This window comes from Gymnodraco acuticeps, unplaced genomic scaffold, assembly GCF_902827175.1.
Source record: "Gymnodraco acuticeps unplaced genomic scaffold, fGymAcu1.1, whole genome shotgun sequence".
Taxonomy (NCBI): Eukaryota; Metazoa; Chordata; class Actinopteri; order Perciformes; family Bathydraconidae; genus Gymnodraco; species Gymnodraco acuticeps.
The window spans coordinates 108,584-129,868 of record NW_022990060.1 but is presented as its reverse complement, the minus strand read 5'-3'; the positions used below and the strand labels follow the sequence as shown (position 1 = coordinate 129,868).

The following is a 21,285-nucleotide window of genomic DNA, read 5'->3' as shown; positions in this document are numbered from 1 at the left end:
CACACACACACACTACATCTGTATTTAGAGTTGGGCCTCAAGACTCAGTTTCCAGATGTTTCTGAATTCCTTGCTTCTTTCTAAGACTTGGCGCGTGATGTAACAGATGGATCATGAATTTGAGGCACTGCTCAACACACTGCTTATGCCATGGAGGCTATTTGTCATTAGTTTAATAAAGGATAATTACTTTTTAAACGCTCATAGCAGCAATTCATGTAGTAAAACTGATACTGTTCCAGATTAAACGTGAGCAGCATTTTCAATTATGTTTCATTCATGACAAGTTAACTAATGGCATCAGGAGCCAACTCCGGCAGTGGCTCAGTCAGTAGGGGCTTGGACTGGGAGCTGTAGGGTCGCCGGTTCAAGTCCCCGAACAGACCTAAATATGGAGTGTGGACTGCTACTTGGAGAGGTCCCAGTTCACCTCCTGCCCTGCCGTGGTGCCCTTAAGCAAGGCACCGGACACCTCCCTTCCCCCCTCACTCCCCGGGCGCTGTACACTAGCTGCCCACTAGCTGCCCACTGCTCCTAGTATTAGACTCCTGGTACTAGGATGGGTTAAAAGCAGCATTACTGTGTGCTGTGTGCGACCATTAAAGAGGGTTTCATCCCTCCCAATTATATATGCACTTTGAGATAATAAAACCATTTTTTTTAATGTTAAATATTCATATTATTGTTTAGTAAGGAACGGGGGATATAATCACTGTATTGTACAACAGCTACTTTTGTAAAATATGATACAAGTCCAAGAGGGACTTCACATAATGATAAATAGTTCTTATTTTTTCGATGTTGTAAAACACTTTAGAAATGTTTTGTTGGTCTCATTTATTACGGGATTTCAAATACAAAGATGTCCTTTATAAAGCCTTAACTTAACGACTATATTAGATACAAAGACGCCATATATTTTATATTAATATTCATAATGTCACAATGTTTTTCGGATACGTTTGTGACATGATTTGCAGTTTAAAAGATAGGGCAAAAGTGATCTTAATATAAGTGCTGTAAACTAGTGCCACCTACATGTAAACAGGAGACATACATATACATAGATTAAAATGCATACCTGGTTGCCTCCAAGCCTTCCTGCTACTATCGGTGATGAGGATCGTGTCGTGTGTTTTTATCCAATCAAAACGAACATCATCTGGAAAGAGAGGAATATGAAATGATGTATGTAATGTTATCATCCAATGGGATTTGATTACTGATTGAGATGAATGTGAATAAGTAATTTTTGAATCTAAGATTTTGAAAACTTGTGCAATATTGCTTATACACTTGAAGTCCCCCCAAAAATCCCATACGTAGTATCAGCAGATGTTTTCTAATGAACCCACATAAAACATAATCTCCTTCCATGTATTATAATCTGTTAAAGGAAAAACATTTACCACAGCTACTCCTAAACTGCTATGTGTTCCTCTTATTGTGTAGTTTCTAAAGGCACCTAAATCTCGTACTCTTTGGTTGAAATCTAAATGTGCATTCATTTAGCCTGCCAACTTTTTCTATATCCCATAGCTGTGATGTTTGCAGATATTTCAACAGCGTCACTTTCCATCATTTGCTTCTGACCTTTGTGAGGTTTCTTTTGCAATATTGTTAACATCTCACCAGTTGCATAAGCCTGAAAAAAGGAGTGATAATTCATACACATATGCAGACAGTATTGGAAGAAATATGTTACTTAGATATTATACTCAAGTAAAATAGGCTGTTGTGATAAATCCTTACATTTAAAATCTAACTTAGATATAAGTAGACAAGTATTAGCATCTAGCTATACCAAAATGACCAAAAAGTAAAAGTTGTCTTTGTGCAGAATGACCCATTTCAGAATCATATTGTGTGTATAGTGTGTGAAGTTACTGAATCTTTCAAATTGAGGTATAAGGTGGAGGAAAAGGTGCAAAATAAAAAGCACATATGGAAATAGGCCAAGTCAAGTTCAAGTAGGCTACCTCAAATTTGAACCTTAAGGTGTTGAATGTTAATGCACATTTTAAAAGTGCCCTAGTCAGCTTTAGGGACATTATCACTTTGTTGTATTCAATGATTTACAATACATTTTTCAATAATATTAGTAAGTGGGCTAAATTAAACATGTATTGGAGTAGTAGAATATGAAGCTTATATTCGAAATACTCAAGTTAAGTACCTCAAATTGAACTTAATGAACTTAACAACTTCCAACAACTGAATACAGGCAGTGTTAACCAAAAAAAAACATTATTATATGTTCTTTAAATTAGCTTAATATAGCTAGCTGAACTTCTCCACAAGTCAAAGTAGTCCTCGTTGAGCAGAGCATTGGCGTTGGATAATGAGAAACACTAAATACAGGTATTAAATCCCCTGTATACACTCCTACCATCTACCTCCAGCATGAAGTGCTCGTGTTTAGAGGGAAGCTTATATTCCTCCACACGTTTTAAAGCAGCAGTGTGTGCGGGACGGTGACGCGGCAGTGGGGCTGGCTCTCCTCCGCTCTGCCTGCTTCATAAACGGATATGAGAGAGCAGCACCGGAGCGGCAGTCAACGCTGACCATGGCGGAAGAGGACGACGCGACGGTTAGGGTTTTACAGAGCCTGCGGGGGAAAATATGTAAGTCTAACCGGAGGGGATGCGATGTTTCCCGGCTCTCACAATGAGGAGAGGTCGGTGGGGAGAAGCTGGCGGAGAGGGGAAGCCGGAGGGGCGCGGCGTGCCATCAACAGTGTGTGTGGAGGCAGCGGTTGATCTGGTCGGTCTACTGGCTGTTGTTAGGTTAGCTTAGCATGCTAACAGCAGCAGCAGCCCGATAGCTTGTTGTGGACGCTGTGGAGTTAGCCTAGCATGCTAACATCAGCCTGGTAGCTGCTTGTTGTGAACGCTGTGGAGTTAGCCTAGCATGCTAACAGCAGCCCGGTAGATTGTTGTGAATGATTTCATTCATGGAGCCGCCGTCAGTTGTTGCTGTTCTAGCCCACTGGGTGTTTGAAGCATATTTGAAAATTGAACCGTTTTCAAAATAAGGCTGTTTTTATTGTGTTTGTGGATTTGTTGTTTAAAGCTAGGTTAATGTTGGTGGGAAAGTAGGCTAGCTTACTAACATAGTAACCAAGTATTTAGGGGGACTTGTGATTTACTTGAGTATTTAAATGTGTTGCTACTTCGTATGTCTACCCCACTACAATTCAAATGTTAATAGTGTACTTTTGCTCAACTACATTTATTTAAAACCTTTAGTTACTTTGCAGATTATATAATCAACACTTAAATAAGACTTTAGTTACGCCTGAAGTAACAATAACAAGCTAGCCTGCAGTATGCACATATTTAAAATAAGCTGCACCTTTAACAGCTCTGATAACAGTCAATGCATGACTTTTACTTGTAATAGCATTCCTACTCTCTGGTACTTCTACTACAATAATTTGAGTACTTCTTCAACCTCTGCTTACTAACAACCGCTTTAACATAATGGATAGAGACTTAATTCATTCAAGTTGGGAAATAGTTTTTGTCACCGCAGCATTTTTGACAGCAAGAATTACATAAAATAAACCTTTTATAAGCAAATATATATTCACATAAAAAAGACATACATAACGAAGAGTATCTAAGAATACATACTATAAAATATACAGATTACATGAGAATTCTCTCTAATATAGCAATCTACTAAAGACATATACAATACACAATACAATTGTGCACTGTAGCTTTTCATTAAAAGTAAAATATATCCTGTGAGGAAGTGTAAGTAGGCTACAACATGTATGTGCACATTTTTCATGATTATAGAAAGGGAAACCTATGGAGCAGTGAGTTCTCTGTCAGAGTTGTTGTATAGTGAGTATATGTACTCACTGCAGCTTGTTTTTTCAGCAAAGACATAACGCTGTACTGTAAAGCATATCAAATAAGATCTAAAATAGTTGCTCCTTTTTCATTGTTTAATCTCAAACAATCTTCTCAAGTGTTGCCACCTTTTTAAAAAAAGTTTAAATATCATTAACTACTGCCAATAACCTACATTGTATCGCATGGTTTTTTGATGAATAGGCGGCAGAAGACCCAACTGGAGGACTCTATTTTAAGTTCCGTCTCGACACACAGCTTTGCTCTCTGACCTGCATCTGGAGGCTTTAGTACAGAAACATTTATATGCAATCATCATGTCTCATTATGCAACACGAGACGCATGATTACAGCATCTTGGTGGTAGTACAGTAATACAAGAGTCATGCATGTGGGGTCCAAATCCAGAATGTTGGCTTCAAAGTGAAATGCCTCACAAGCCAATTTCCTCATCCTCTCATGCAGGCTGGTCCAGGGGAGTAGCTGCCTGTTTGAATGTGTAAATGTGTTTTCTTCTGCTACATTTCTCGACAGTAAAATGTGTATGGCTGATATTCAAAAGATGAAGCCATTACCAATGTTTTGCGATCAAATGAGGGTTCCCATTACATATATTTACTCATAGATATGCAGCATGCCATTTATATTATTCTCTGTTTTAACCCACATCCATTAGTGTACGACCACTGCTCCACCATCCTCTCTGTTGGTTACAACTAAGTTATTATGGTTAGGATTACATATGCCCTAGTGGCATTGCTTCATCTCAACTGGGAAAGTAGACTTCGGCGTTGTCAATCTTCAGACGAAATGAAAGCAGATTTTTAAAGTTGAATAATAATGATTATTGTTATTTAAAATATAGGCTCTGGTTGAGTAAGGCTAAGCACACAGTGGGAAGACAAATGTCAGTTTCACTACTATGAATTAATGTGAGAACAGTAAGCAGAACAAAATAGAGGAACTACCGTGGCATGTAACTCACTTTGCAGTCTTACGAAACTCCATTCTTCCTCGTTCACGCTTTGTCCTTTTTCCTTTAGCCTACATCGATGGAGGCATTCTGTAAAAACATAGGCTATCTTGGCAGCAGTTGTATGGTATTTTGATATATACCCTTGTTTGCCTCTTTGTCAGAATAAAAGGAGGAAAAGGCCAGTTGACTCAGCAGTGTTCAGCTGAGCTATTCTTTAGGCAGACTCTGACCTTTTGTTGGGTTTTCACAAGGTGACATGCTTCTGTTTTTACTGGAAATGTTGTTGAAGAGACGACAGTAGGGTTGGTTGGCTAAGTAAACTGTTTGTAGCTGTGTGCATATGTGATCGACTCCCACCAGGTAACCGTAGTCCAAGTTTAGAGACAGCTTGGCTATTTTCTCCGACCGTTCCTAAGATTAGCCATACACCGGCATTATTAATAGCCTGTTTAAAACGCTGATCTCACTGGTGGCTTTCCTTCATTAAGTCTCCAGCTGGGCTTAAGGTACCTATCCACTGCTATGGGACCAATTTAGACTCCTGCCACTCTAATCCACCTGTCCTAAATCGGTTTCACGTTATTGATAGTGCTACTTATCTGGCTTTGATTTCTTGTATGTTTGTTTCGTACAAAACCCCATGGCATACAATCTGGGACTGCCTGGGGATGTGATGGAAGCGTGTGTCGAGTGGTGTGAGTTTCAAAGGTGTTTGTCATTTCTGAATCAGCGCTCTACCGTCGTCATTGGTTATGCTAAGGAAGTCAATGTTTCATGTTTTTAACCACATATGAACCTCAAGTCTACATCAGCTACATCCGCTCTGCAGCTTGCCGAACTACTGGCAAGGGTCCCCATGTGAACATGAGGATGTTGAACATAAAAGTGTGTTTTTAAGATGTACTGTGTATGAGTTTCATCACATATGCTCCTATTTTAATATAATTATGTTGTACTTTGTGAGCTGGAGGGAAATTAACACATTTTACATCAGAATATTTCAAATCTTTTTTTTGGTGCTTAAGATTAGCAGTAGTAAAACTGTTAGCTAAACTTGAATTGATCTTGTCAATTGCAATACATTTGCAGAGCAACCTTTTGGGATATGATATGGCATATATTATAAATACCAATATGTCATTTTTGGCCCATAGGGGTCAAAAAAGTAAGACATAGTTTAGTGGCATTTTGAAGAAGCGTGCAATCATAGGAGTTGTTGTATTTACCACAAATGCCATCGTTGCCGTCAGCTCCTCCCTGTTGAGGATGTGGTTTTTACTGGAAGCTGAATAATCCGATGGGATCTTATCACTGAAAACAAATAGACCTGTTGATTTGAATTTAAATAAAAACTTAGAATAAAGCTGTTTCATGTTAAAAATCGGTGTTTCTCACTACCAACCGTTTTCCTGCCGCTTACGTTTGCTCACTTTGTTCCTCTAATAATTCAAGATCCAAGACTATAACTAAAATCCTTCGACCAGATAAAATAGAGTGAAACCTACTAAGATCTAAGAAGTATATGTGGCTTAAAATAGCACAACAATTACATGTATTACAACACTAACTATGCATGCATCCCCTTTGTAAGCAACGAAATAAAACGGCCCATAACCCTGATTTAAACTGAAATCATTATTTAGGTTTCCAATAGTTGGAAATATTCGGGACAATGTACGATTTTACAAAATATATTTTGATGTGGCTTGGTATACCCTTTCTCTATAGGAATTAAAACGGGTATAGTTAAATCATGGGTAAAAAAGAAAGGCACCCCTTTTTGAAGGTTTTTTAAATGTTTTGCTCACATGTCATTTAGTTAATTCTCAGTCAAGTTTCCCATAAGATTTACTTACAACTTAAGACTGAAGGGAGGTATAGAAATGGGGAAATTCGATTACATAGCAGAGGTGGGGATTGTCCAAAACCCATATATGTACCAACGGAAGTACGCATGTGTCTTTTGAAAGGATTAAAAATGATGTCACTTTCCTTTTAACTGGTAAAGGCTATTGCTGTTTTAATGCTTCAGTCGAGATATTAACGATGTCTTTGTTCTGCAGGTGAGGCTAAGAACCTGGGTCCACTCTCGGGTCCAAATCGACAAAGAGATCTCTGCACCTTCTGCACCATAAGTCTGGATCAGGAGGAGGTGTTTCGCACAAAGGTGTTCGACAAGAGCGTCAGGTAAGCAACGTTACCTCTGCATCTCCTACTATACCTCTATCCAGGTATACACCCAGACCTATATTCAGTTTTACAGCTGATACTGTACAGGGAGGGGTTGATAACGATACAGTCAAGTTAAACATTACACACGTTTATTACGTGTCATAAATACTGAATTACACCACACATTCTTAAGTGACATAAAATGCCACTGAACTACATAATTACTAAGGATGTGGTCAACAGTTATTTTGAAGGTGGTGTCTGTGAGCAAGAAAGGCCTATAGTTTTATTTTAGATGTATAATATTAAGCCTATTATAAAATCAGAATGCATTTTTTTGTTATCCCGGGAGGTGAGTTTCTTGGCATGTAGTCCATTTTTAAATACAATTACTAGAAAAAAAATATATAAACACAAGAACTTTTACATTTTTGAAATGTTTATGAATGCATAAGAAATCAAAGTGAAAATAAAAGATAAACTAGTACACATTATTTATAAAAAAAACAACAAAAAAACAGTTATTTGCAAATAATACGATATATAAAAACACTAGGGATGCTCCGATCGCCAATTTTGGGGCCGATCGCCGGAATCAGTATCGGCCGATCCGATCGAGTGGGCGGGGCCTATGGGGATCTTCCATTTAAAGTGATGTTTAAAACTCAGTTAATGCTCATTCACTGGCGCTTCCACAAACAACAACCAACGTCATTATTACATTCAAATGAAGTACATTATTCAAGCTTACATTAACTTTGGAGAATAACACGGGAGAAAATCTCTCTCTCTCTCTCTCTCTCTCTCTCTCTCTCTCTCCCTCTCTCTCTCCTGACAGCCTGACAGTATCTCATGCAGCTCGCTGATCCAGTAATGAGTGACCCGACAGTGAAGAATAAACATATTTATAACTAGTGTAGCTAGTTCCAGAGGTAGATAAAATAGCTAAGTGTGTTAGGTCTAACTCTTACGGCCCGTCCACACAGCAGCTTTTGGCGATTTGTCCACCGCTTCCAGCGCGTCTCCGCCCATTGACTTTGAATGGGGATGACGTCACTTTCCCTCGCTTGTCGCCGAACTGCATTGTGGGGGGGCGAGGCGAAGATTTCCAGGATTTCCAGGATGTTCAGGATTCCAAGGTTGAACAATGTTCAACTTTTGAGGCTGAGCTGGAAGCGACAGCCAATCAGATTCGTTTATGCAAATCTGACAGTAGAAGCGCTAGCCAATCAAACCGCGTGTAAGCAGGGAGAGCCAGACCGCAGTTAATTTCCTCATATTCCAAACGAGAAATTACGGTAGCAAATCACCCGGTTCTTTACGACCAGAACTATTTACCGGGATACAAACCGGAGGAACCAGGCATGGAGGGAGGTGGCACAGACAGTGGGTGAAACTGGTAGGTTTTCACCTGTTTGGGGAGTTTTTATATATATATATTGCTCGCATAAAATCCCCGTTTTTTGTTGCTTTGTATGTCGGGGGCGGGAGATTCATGTGATTGGTTGTTGGTCGTGTTGCTCGCAAAAAATCCCCAAGCTGTCAGACACGCCCAGCTCCAAGATTTTCAAGATTTGTTCAAAGCTGCTGTGTGGACGGGCCGTTAGCGTGTGTTTGTTAGCTGCAGGATTTCTGCTTCACACACGTTGCATACCGCTATTTTACTGTCCTTTTCGGACACCTTAAAATACTGCCAGACCGGTGAAGCCATTTTGGCGAGCTTGTTTTGCCGCGCACAGAGAAAAGTGTCATGTATTTTACATCATGTGATCGGCTCTCCCGATCGGCATTTATAGAGAGCACCGATCGATCGACAGAGTGAGTATCGGCCGATATCGATCGAAGCATCCCTAAAAAACACATATGTACAATTTTTTAAATATTGTAGATAAACAATAACAGCTTTTCATATCTTTCTAAAAATTGTAGGGTGGTATTATTTGTCAAACTATTAACTCTATTTGAAAAATAAAGAGCAGTAAAAAGTTTGCATTTAAATATCGCTGCCTATTACATAAAAGTACTGCCAGTAAGTATTCATTCACATACAAAACAAAAAATGTCCACACAGTTCATCAGTTAGGGGAGAAAATAATATTATGGGAAGTGTCAAAGTCTTCAGTGTGACGACGTGACTCAGAAGAGGAATGATTGCAGTTGTGTTTTATCATGCAGTCCAGTCATTACTCATCTTCATCAAGTATTGTCGGCGATATCCAGGAAGGAATCCATCCTCCTGTATTTATGTGGGCGAAGTTTCAGGCTCTTTTATTTCCTCCTCATTGTTGAACTACAAGTGAACCGCGTCGTCGTGGATGTGTAGCTTACGTTCCCGTCAACCGATCAACATGCCAAGCTCCAACAGTTTTACAAGAGTGAGGATTTGCTGCTATTATGTCATCGTGGAACTTCGAGGGTCATTTGTTTATTTTGTCTTATTTTTTTAAGGAAGATGAGCATTTGTTTCAGAATGATTTTAAATCAGCTAGGGAGTGCTGTTACGAAAACTGAACCTTTTCCTTTAACTAGAACCTATATCTGCTATTGTTATTCTAACCGCCATAATAATTGAAATACATTTCAGGATAATATGCTACATGTGTTTTAGGAACTACTTTAATTTAGTTAAACATTTAGTTACCCAGCTGTAATGCTCATTTCCAGGTTCATATCAGTATGTAGTAGTGCTGCTAAATTAATCGTATTTTAAACGCAATTATGGTTTGCAACAATTACGAAAATAACGTAATCGAAATAAAACGAATATTTTTTTATTATTACTTATTTTTTTATTGGTTTTTCAGTTGAATTATACTTAAAGTTCAGAGTAATCAACTGTTCAAAACATACTGTTCAAAAAAAAATTCTCCAATAAATTGATGTTTTCAAAGTAAATGGATAATCGTTTTTAATAATCGTGATATCAATTAGTGACCCGAATAATCGAGATTATGATTTTTGCCATAATCGAGCAGCCCTAGTATGTAGTGTCTCTACATGTCTCCATGCTTTAATGTTCAAAAAGCTCTTTATTGTTCTCATACTGCCTGTGCTGCAGCACCTCTTCTCACCCTCTGTCTGAAACCAGAGCCGAGTCTGCTCTGATTGGTTAGCTGGCCGGCTCTGTTGTGATTGGTCAACCGCTTAGCCATGTCCCGCCCCTTAGCCTATCAAGTATAATGTGTTGGAGGCTAGCCAAAGACTAACGCGCCTTATTTGACACGAAACAATCTAATCAGTTTGTACGTTTTAGGTTACATGCAATTTCCACTTTGTTGTGTTGGAGTGCGAAATCTTTAAATTATATTTGTGAATCTTTATTTAAAACATTAAACTTTTGTGGAAGTTACCTGGACTTCTGAGTTGGGATCTACTGGATGAAGGCTGCACCAATGCTCTTTTCCACTGTCTTCGGCCAGGTCATCCTCAAAAGAAGCGCAAGTGTGACCTAGTGATGTCACTATGTTAGAAAGGAGTCCAATAGAGGCGTTTTCAGCGGCGGAGTGTTGGCAGTATTTACTTACATTTTGAAGATTGAAACTTGATGAGTTTTTTTTATAGCATACTTTTGAACTAGTCACTTATTTTCCTTAATATATAACACAGGTTGCTGGGACTGTTTTTAAAATAGAACTATTGGCTGCTTTTATTCCTTTTGTAATTTAGTTACGAGTTAAATTCATTGCATTTCACTGAGAGAAAATAGAAAAACAACTTCCTGATACAATCTCTCATGTGGAAACATTTATACTAAACTCTGGACAAGTAATGTGTGTAGCTGGCCGATCATGTGAGAAATGTCCGGTTGGAAATTCATTTGATTACATCTTACAAACTGACTCAGAGCTGCATGTGTGCAGGGGACCATTTGAACTGCTGGGAAACATGAAGTGATTCAGACTGAAATGGGCTATTTTACCAGTAGCTACATTCGCTTCAGAGGAAGGTGTGGGAGACGGGTAGCACTGAAACCTTTTAGGTTTCTATCTACATCATTGCACATCTCACTGTAAACACGAGCCTAGGTATTTCACAACAGCTCTTTTATTTTTTCTGCTGATTTCGGTGCGGTTCAAAAGGATTTTACAATCTCTGAGGAAGTGTGTCCTCCCACGCTCTCCCCTGTCTTCCTCTCTGTGTCACTCAACTACCTTAACCTCTCTTTAGCACATCCTAATAATCACTCCAATTTGTTCCATTGTGTTTTTTATTTGGTGTTTGACTCATTCCGGTTGTATATGCTCCAGTTTCTAACGGTTTAAAGGCTGTGTGGACGCTCTAATTGCAGCTAATCCATGGATAAAGCACGCAGTTGTGGTTCTACCTAACTGTCTCACATTATTTCAATGATTTGGATGCAACAGAAAGCAAGGTAAATGGACTGTACTTAGATAGCGCTTTATCCAGTCTTTAAGACCCCTCAAAGCGCTTTACATACTACATGTCGTTCACCCATTCACACAGAGCAGCGTATGTTACTCTAGGAACTAACATTAACACACCGTTGGCCATCGGGAGCAACTCAGGGGTTAAGTATCTTGCCCAAGGATACATCGACGTGTTGACTGCATGGGCTGGGATCGAACCCACAGCCTTCTGGTTGAAAGACGACCGCACTCCCTCGCAGCCACAGTCCCCCCAGTCGAAGGTAGTGTGTGTTTGTGTGTGGTATAGGTGTATTATTCCATGTGTTTTGAGGAGGCTGTGTGGGTGTACTCTGGATGTGTTGGCCAAACCCAGTGCGGAAGTGTCAGGCGAGATATTTCACCATCCAACATGCATAAATTGTAGAGTGAAACATCAGTGCAGTGAGTATTTATCCAGATATTCACGAGGCTTAGTTCCAGGTCCTGATTTCAGAATTTGAAAACGGAGAAAGTTGAAAAGTGCAAGGTATTCGGACACATGACTCATAAACTCTATTAATGTTTGACAGGCAAACGCATGAGTAAGTAGCACTCCTTTTCTGCCAGGTATAGGTCTTTTTAAAACTGGCCAATGTAAAGAAAAAGCAAGTGTCTGTTAAGTTGAGCCTATTCCGGCTAAGCTTTAAACCTCCACACATCCATCAACTTAACTGGCCCAATAGGACTTTTAAAGAAGACATATCCTGCAAATGTTCAGGTTGATATTTGTATTTAGTGCTTCTACTCTGACACAGGGGGTGTTTCTCAATGTCGAGTACGCTTGCTTGGTAGCACATGTCTTCCGAGCGTCTTGCTTCAGAAGCGAGGCAAGAATACTTCCTGGCATTCGTAAAACGAAGAGTGGAACAGGCGAGCAGGTGTGCGTCATATGAGAGGCCCTGCCTTACATTTTCCACCACAGATTTGGGGAAATTGGTCCGTGCGCAAAGCATTGTGGGGATTTTAAGACCGGAGTCTACACATGTGCAGCCTCGAAATTTCTCCAAACGAAGTACGCCGGGCTTTATAGAATTCCAAGTATGCTGGACATTGGAACAGTCCTTCGGTGGCACTCGATGACATAGTATGCTTGAAATAGTGGCTCTGGGGCAGCTTTACTCGACATTGAGAACCACCCAGGGTCGGCTCTAGAACAAATCAAATGGGGGGGGGGGGGGGGGGGCAATCATTTACCACGCAACCAACACCAACGCAACTTCAATTTCAAAACATGCTGTAAAGTCTATTGTCTTTCACACACATTGCAGGGTGTAGTGCTATTTTATAGCGCACCTATGACTTGTGCATACATGATGCACGGTTGTGGCACGACCACCAAAACAGAAACATATGGACATAGAAGATTTTTTTTTTAAATATTGAAGTTATCAATCTGGTGCACTTTGAGAGCAAAATTAAGAGATCTATGGATACCTCTCTCAACACCCATATGAAACAGAACTGTAAGCAGATGTACTTTTTCTTTATGGATATTTTACTAATCACTCCCCTTTTAAACTGTACTCTTGTTTTACTGCCATATAGTATTTCCTACCTGTTTCATTTATTCTCTTATTTACTTGTACTGTATATCATATTATTTTTGTATAATCACTTTAACAAATGAACAGATCGCCACTCGGCTTTCATCGAAACACACAGCCACGTAACGTAGCCAAAACAAAGGTCGGGGGTCATTGGTCAAGCAACACACCAATCAGAGAGCAGCATTGAGCACACCTCAGGCTGTGTTTTATGTGTATTCTTTATTTCACACACATTTTTTTTTTTGTGGAAACTTTTTCACTTATATGAATTATTATTTATTTATTTTTAAACCCGGCAAAGTGGCAAGGCTTGCCCGCCCTGCGTTGGGGGGGCACAGTGACTCGTTTGGGGGGGGGTGGCCCACGAATGACCACCCCCCCCCCCCATGACGCCGACCCTGCTGTGACATGTCTCCATGCTAAAATGTTCAAAAAGATATTAATTTTGTGAACCTGTTGTGATTGGTCAACCACAATGTCCCGCCCTTTCATATCACGAAGAAGAGTGTGTTGGAGCGCTAGCCAATAGAAACACAAATGTTGCATAGTGATGTCACTATGTTCAGGAAGTAAAAGGAGTCCAAGGGAGTCGTTTCAGGCAGGGGGGGAATGTGTAGGAAGGACCTTTGGGATTTTAGCCTTTTGCAGACCATTTTAAATGCACAAAAGCCTATATAACAAACTACAGGAAAGGGAAAAGCCCAAAAAGCATAACTTTTTGAAGAAAAATAGAAATGACAGACTGACTGCAGTTTTACCTAAACATATAAACAGTGCGATTCAGTAAAACAGTCTAAGTTCAGTGTGTTGGGACAGGTGGTCAACCTGCTGGATGCACGCACCTTGAGTTGGTGCTTAACCTACAACCGGCTGTGTCACACACAGCCGGTCAGCTCTCGATGTCGGTGGTGAGGTCATCATGTTGGCAGGATTAGTGGCACAGATGCTTTTGTCCTCTGTTTCTGCCAGCTCCTGCAGGGCAGAGGGTCACGTGCTGAACCAAAGAGGTCTAACCAGGATGTATTGTATACTGTAGCACATGCTGTTTGAATGATGGCGTTTGTATGTTCTCTCTCAGTCTCTGCATGGGTTTCTTTATGTTGCTCAGGTTTCCTCACACAGTCTGAAGTCATGCAGGTTAGGTGCATTAGAAACTCTAAATGAGCTGTGAATGTGTTGGGTTTTTTGCAGAATAGGGCTGTATGAGTTGGACAAATTAAACGCAAGTACTTTTTAAAACAAATGAATTTTTTTTTTTTTTTTTTTTTTTTTTTTAAAGAGGATCTGTACCAAAGAATTATGTTTTGTAAAGTCTGCAAGATATGATTTGTAGGACCGGTAACCAAGCCCCCAGGATGTGCGCCGGACTCTGATGAAAATATTCGTTGTGTCCAAACGGCGGTACTACAACTCTCGTATCAGTCCGTGACGTCACTGGGCCCTGAAAGACTTTTCCCCATTGACTAACATGGGGAAAGAGACGTCTGCAAATCAGCGGATACTTTCAAAAAAAAAAAACTAAATAAACTACCCTGTATGAAGTATTTTATAGCCCTTATTAGAATCATTAGGTCCTTAAAGTTATAAAATGCACTAAATTATTTTCTCTCTCCATTCATTCTACTGAGCCGAGAGTGGGAGCTCCGGGGGCGGGGCTTAAGGGGCGCATGCTCTGTGAGCGCACATACGGGTTCTTCTGCTCTGACAGCCAGGCATGATGGGTAATCTGTGACGTTTCGTTCTCTCAAAAGTTGGGCCATTTTGTCGTCATGCGCCAATGAGCAGCTCTCATAGGAAAGAACGAGACCCCGCCTCCCACGCTGTATCCAGTTCTGATTCTGAACTGCCTCAATGTTCCCTAAATGGCACTTCTCATTAGTTTTAAATAAACCCAGATTTGCTCTTTTTCATTTGACTATCTAGATATAATTATGTAACCTTACAGATATGTAACCGCTCCAAGCGATTTCATTTTCCCATTATGTTTGACATAGGTTAATGTACAGGATTATAACATAATGGTCTTCCAAAGTAATTGTAAGAGGCATTGCACTCTGTTTGTCTGCATGTTAAGGAAATAACAAATAAGGTTTTAAAGAACATGGACGGCGAAAGTGATGCATTTGAATCCACAGCACCTGATGAGTCATCATGACTACCTGTGTCATCCACCTTCTGCTTTTTTCCCAGGAAGTGAACAAATCCTGTGTTTATGATAGTATTGCTCAGGTATGATGTCATTACATTTTCCCTGAAGCACAAAAACACATTTGTAAGGAATTACATTTTTTCGTACATAATTTAGAGCCATAAACAGAACATTAGATATTACACAATTATTATAACCTAACAGCAAGTCAAGCATATAATTAGGTTAGGTGGATGGGTAGCTGAGGAAATTACACATTTAAAGTTATTAAGTCAATTAAACACTCACACCATTAGTCAACAGATCTTAATGGTGGGGTAGGTAATTTTGGAGAAACCAGCTCGAGTGCGCTAGAATTTGAAAATACACAGCCGAAAAAAATCTGCCACTTCCTTACAGAGCCCCTCCTCCAACATACACGAAGGCGCACATGACCAATGAGAGCACGAGATAAGTTTGTGCCCAGATGGAAGGCTGACAGGCAGGTAGGCCATCCAGTTACTTTAGCCGGGCCGGCTCAGATGATTGGTCGTGCTTTTTACAGCGCCATGGCTTCCACAGATGATATTTTTTAATGTATTTTTATTGTCAAAGCATTTAATATATTCATTGCTATCGGGATGTTAAGAGCATTCCATGTCATTTGTTAGACGCTTTTATCCAAAGCGACTTACATACATTCAGTACTGTGGACAATCCCCACAGGAGCGATTTGGGGTGAAGTGTCTCAGGGACACAACGACATGCTGACTGCAGTGGGACTCGAACTTGCTATCCCCTGATTCGAAAGTCCAGCACACAACCCACTGAGCCACAGCATTCCATGGAATATAACAAAGTGTTTCTGAAGTGAATTACCGACCCACCTTTAATTTCCATTGCAGGTGACCTAATACATTTCTGAAAACTGAACAAGATTTTTGTCACAAATTCACAATAATATCGAGATCTTCAAATTCTAACTTTGCAGTTTTTATACACTTTTAAAAAAGGAGTTTAAGTCGTTTTCAAAAGCCAAACTCTGGTTCAGTGCACTGTCTGGTGTGGTTTGTTTGGACAGTTGTGAATGCAGTAATTACAATCTGGTGTTTGCATGGCATTAGACCGTTTGTGAGTTTCTCGCACCATTTCCAACCGAATGCTACGTCGGTTCAACTGCAGTGAGAACGTAAGCCCACCAAATAGCAGTGAGCCAATGTCCATGCAGTATCATTTGAGCTGATGGACACAGGTAAATGACGGGTTAACAAGAGTGGGAAAGGACTGAGTTGGACTAAAGCAGACATTTGATGTTTGCTTTACATCTGATCCGAAGAGAACATACAGAATAGCATTATTTGTAAGGAACACTTGACACACTGACGGTATCACCGAACATCTCTGTGGCGCGTTTTACTTCATGTTGCTCGGTTAATGTTTTCTCCATTTCCATGGCTACATTTCTGACCAGTAAGAATGACTTCTACCACTACTGTTTAACCCCTGCTCCTTTGTAAAAGCATTACCCTGAGCAAATTACATTTTGTACATGGGCTACATATTTGATTTGTGTACTGTGAAACCAAACCAGAAATAAAAAAACCCTAAATGACCATTTTCGCTCTAGTTTGGATTAAGAATGGTTAAAAACGACACCAACTCAATAACCAAGCCTTCACGATGAGCCATTTCTTGAATCCGGCTGTTGCCACTAATCTGTTTATCACACATTGAACCACCCACTACACACATTTGCACACCCCTTTTTTTTTTTTTTTAAACCAAAAGATGCATCCTTGTGTCCTAAATGAATCCTCTGTCTTTATTCACAGCCCCTTCTATGGAGAGGACTTCTACTTTGAGATCCCTCGTCCATTTCAGTGTTTATCCTTCTACGTTTATGCCAAGAGCGTTTTCCAAAGGGACCTACCTGTTGGTGAGTTTCTTTAAGCACGGCACTGACACAAACATGTTTTCTTATTCAATTTAGAACTCTGTAGTTTAATGTGTTTGTCTTTACAGGCAAGGTGTCAATCAGGAAGGATGACCTGGCCAAATACAGTGGAAAAGAGCATTGGTGCAGCCTTCATCCAGTAGATCCCAACTCAGAAGTCCAGGTAACTTCCACAAAAGTTTAATGTTTTAAATAAAGATTCACAAATATAATTTAAAGATTTCGCACTCCAACACAACAAAGTGGAAATTGGATTGCATGTAACCCAGCGTTTCCGCCAGGGGGGCGTCTTGCCGTCATTTGACGACCTTATTCAGCTCGGGACGCCCTGAACTCGAGGCGAGGGCATAAAAAAATAAAAATGTTATCGTTTTGAAATGACAAAAAGGACATCCCTCTGTTGGAGGGGCAAAGGAGTCTGGTGGGATTCTTTTCGCCGCCAGCAAAGCGTGTTCCTGTGACGGAAAGTGTACTGCCGGCGAGACTTGACGGGGGGGTGCTAGTAGAGCAAGCGCGTGAACTGCGAGCGCCGGAGCCTCGCAGCGGCAAAACTGAGGCTCCGTGGTAAACTGTGGTAACATGAAGAGCCGTTTAGGAGCCGAGCCAAATGATCCGGCTCACTAAAAAGAGCCGGAATTCCCATCACTAATACGTAAAGAGAGAGTATCTATAAAAGGGACGGCTCAATTCAAAATTCAAGTCACGCGACACAACGTGACGTCACACCTCCCGCTCTCGGGGCGGACGCCCTCTCAGCCCTGGTCTGGCGGAAACACTGATGTGATCTAAAATGTGCAAACTGATTAGATTGTTTCATGTCCAATAAGGCGCGTTAGTCATGTTTCAACAGCGCTCTTCTATTGGCTAGCGCTCCAACACATTATACTTGATAGGCTAAGGGGCGGGACATGGCTAAGCGTTTGACCAATCACAACAGAGCCGGTCAGCTAACCGATCAGAGCAGACTGGGCTCTGGTTTCAGACAGTGGGTGAAAAGACACACGGGCAGTATGAGAAAAATAAAGAGCTTTTTGAACATTAAAGCATGGAAACATGTCACAGTAGAGACACTGAATATGAATCTGAAAATGAGCCGAATAAGGCCCCTTTTAAAATGTGTATACTGCCTAAATCAAGGCTAATATAATTGTATACAAGTTTTCTATGATTATTGGTTCTTAATAGTTGTTGGAGTTGGTAGCACCTACCTAAAGTACTAATGCTTATGATTCTATAGCTATAATCTTGACATATCATGTTTTTATTTTGGGTCCATGTCTGCCTTTTTTAGTGTCGAAACCTTCATCTGCCTTTCAGCATTTTCTTCATCTTTTTTTTCAGGGTGCAGTTTCTAGTTTATTTCGCATATAGGGCATGTGGGTTGCCCTATTTCAACTGTACATGTCTTTTATCAGATATTTTTTGCGGTGTGTTTGCGCTGGGTGAAACTACAGCTCACTACCACTTCTGTGCTGCTGCAAGCTAACGTGTTGACTCGAGCTGCCATTAGCCCACGCCAGACTATTCTGGGTTTGTGCTGCTACACTGATTCACTCACAAGTAGACACTCTAAACTGCAAAGTCAGTGAGAGAGGGAGGAATTATTGCAATACCTCTCTGGCTTTTAGTCAAACGGCTGTTATGTGAGCAGCTTTGTTCCAATGGAGGTAATGAAGACAAAGGTACAACGGCTTTTTGAAAAGGGAGGATATATAAGTAAATATAATATTAGCTTAAAGGCCTATCTTGCATCAGAGAGAGAGAGAGCTGCTTGCCTTCTCAGCCAAGTACTGATTTGCAGAGGCAGAGTGCAAGTGTGTGGGCGTTTTGTTTAGCTCTGTCTCTCTCTATATCTCACTCACTCTCTCCGACACTTCCGAAGGCGAGACCGGCAGCCTTCACCACATCCGACCCCGTAAAGATCTTTTATGACTGATGACAAAATGTGCAGCTGCTGTGGCTCTTGTCACACACTTGTACCAACATTAACCTAAAACAACATGAGGCTGAGACCGGACACATGAGAGTAAAAAGACCCAGAGAAATATTTAAAACAAAATGCAATTACTAAATGTTAATTACTGGATTATTGATGCATTCATGTGTTCACCACAGCTGGACAATGTGGTTTGAATTACTGACTGCTGGACATTTTAACTTATTATATGTCAATGTTTTTTTTACAAGTTGATATTTTGTATTACTTAAAATCTGGAGTAAAGAGTACAAAATGTATCCGAGAAAATAGTGGTATTGAAGTATAAAGTAGCATAAATCTACAAAACCTAGTTAAACTCAAGTAGCTCAAATTGCTCTTAAGTGTAATTCCATACCACCACTGCACATGTTTCTATCTCATGTCACATCCCTTATATTAACCTGGGTTTTGATTTGAAACCTTTATGTCGTAGTTTAAAACACAGACGTGATGTTTAGAGTAACTGCTCCCTCTCTGCTCCTACAGGGAAAGGTTCACTTGGAGATGCGGCTGAATGAAGTGATCACAGAGAACGGATCAGTGGGTCAACACTTAGTGGTCCGGTGAGTACCATCACATCAGACTTCATTTAGCTGCACTTACAAAAGCCAAGAGTACCTCGTCTGAGAAGCCATGTCTGATCTTGTCTTATAAACTGGGAATGGTTGCTATTTCTATATTTTATGCAAATGTAGTATTGCATATTAAAGGTGGGGTATGTAATTCACTTCAGAAACACTTGTTATATTCCATGGAATGCTCTTAACATCCCGATAGCAATGAATAAATTAAATGCTGTGACAATAAATCCATTATGGAAGCCGTGGCGCTGTAAAAAGCACGACGAAGTAACTGGATGGCCTACCTGCCTGTCAGCCTTCCATCTGGGCACAAACTTATCTCGTGCCCTCATTGGTCATGTGCGCGTTCGTGTGTGTTTTTTCGGCTGTGTACTTTTAAATTCTAGCGCACTCGAGCTGGTTTCTCCATTCTTACCCTACCTTTTTAAATGCTGTATTGTAAACAAGTTGAATTTTTTTTTTTTTTTACATTACATATCATTTGTTAGACGCTTTTATCCAAAGCGACTTACATACTCAATACTGTGGACATCCCCACAGGAGCCATTTGGGGTGAAGTGTCTCAGGGACACAACGACATGCTGACTGCAGTGGGACTCGAACTTGCTATCCTCTGATTCGAAGTCCATCATACTATCCACTAGGGATGGGAATTTGAAAGCAAATGTATATTCGAATATTCGACCCCCAAAAAAACGGTTAACCGAAATGTATATCCTATAAAAAAAAATGTTGACAAAAAAATTAATACATGTTCAAATAAGTAAAGAAACCAAGACGAATTAGTCAAATGTATTGAACTGGTGATCACAGTTTGAACAGTTGACAGCTATAGGCCTACAGCTTTCATGCTTAAAACATAACTTGGTTTTGAAATGAAAGAGGGATCAGACACGAACATCATAACGGGTTAGGGTAACGTAACCCTATCACAACAGAGATCAACAACCTATAACAGGGCCTATGCACAGAATGCAGCTATTCAATACTCATTCTTCTTTAAGAATATGAGCATGTCTACTCAGGGGAGAGGCGGGTGCAGAGAGGATTCACAATCAGGCCAGCTGTAGAGAAGACCCTCTCAGCTGGGATTTGGGCATAAGATGAGGTTTGTCTGCTTGATCTGCGTGTAGGGAGGGGCAGCAGCCGTATCATTAGCTAGAACTAGCGAGATCTGATGGATTTGGACATAAACGCAAGTGAAGTACAGTGTTGTGACTAACGCGTTACTTTGTCACGCCGTTATTTTTGACAGTAACTAGTACTCTAACGCATTACTTTTTAAATTCAGTAACTCAGTTACCGTTACTACATGGTGCGTTACTCCGTTAATTTTTTGGTATATAGTCAACAGCCAGGCGAACAGAGATGAGAACTGTACTTAAGTACAGTACTTGAGTAAATGTACTTGGATACTTCCTGTGTCACATGCGGAGACGCGCTGTGGGCGTGTTTGTGTTGTTTACTAACAAGACTATCATGTCGGCGGCGGAGCTCAAGTCTAGTTTCTCCACCTGGAGATATTCTCACTATTTCACTTTTGTCGAGCACAAAGAAAAGAACGTTTTAGTTAAATGTAAGTTGTGTCTTGGCGGGTCAAAGATCCTATCTACTGCCCTAACCAGTCATTCAAATCTCTTAAAACATCTGCAAAAACAACATGCTGGGACGAAGCTAGTA

The 21,285-nt window shown here is 40.4% G+C and overlaps 1 protein-coding gene across 2 annotated transcripts in view; it reads left to right on the top strand.

Moving 5' to 3' along the window:
* The first annotated feature begins 2,474 nt into the window (after positions 1-2,474).
* The window catches only part of rasa2 (RAS p21 protein activator 2), a 58,859-nt gene continuing 40,048 nt past the window's right edge, over positions 2,475-21,285 (top strand). For both annotated transcript variants that reach the window (XM_034216062.1, XM_034216061.1), the window contains exons 1-5: positions 2,475-2,624; positions 6,903-7,026; positions 16,925-17,028; positions 17,115-17,209; positions 19,511-19,587. In XM_034216062.1, the coding sequence (XP_034071953.1) occupies positions 2,567-2,624; positions 6,903-7,026; positions 16,925-17,028; positions 17,115-17,209; positions 19,511-19,587 (458 nt within the window). In that variant the 5' untranslated portion in view covers positions 2,475-2,566. The remainder of the gene's footprint in view (positions 2,625-6,902; positions 7,027-16,924; positions 17,029-17,114; positions 17,210-19,510; positions 19,588-21,285) is intronic.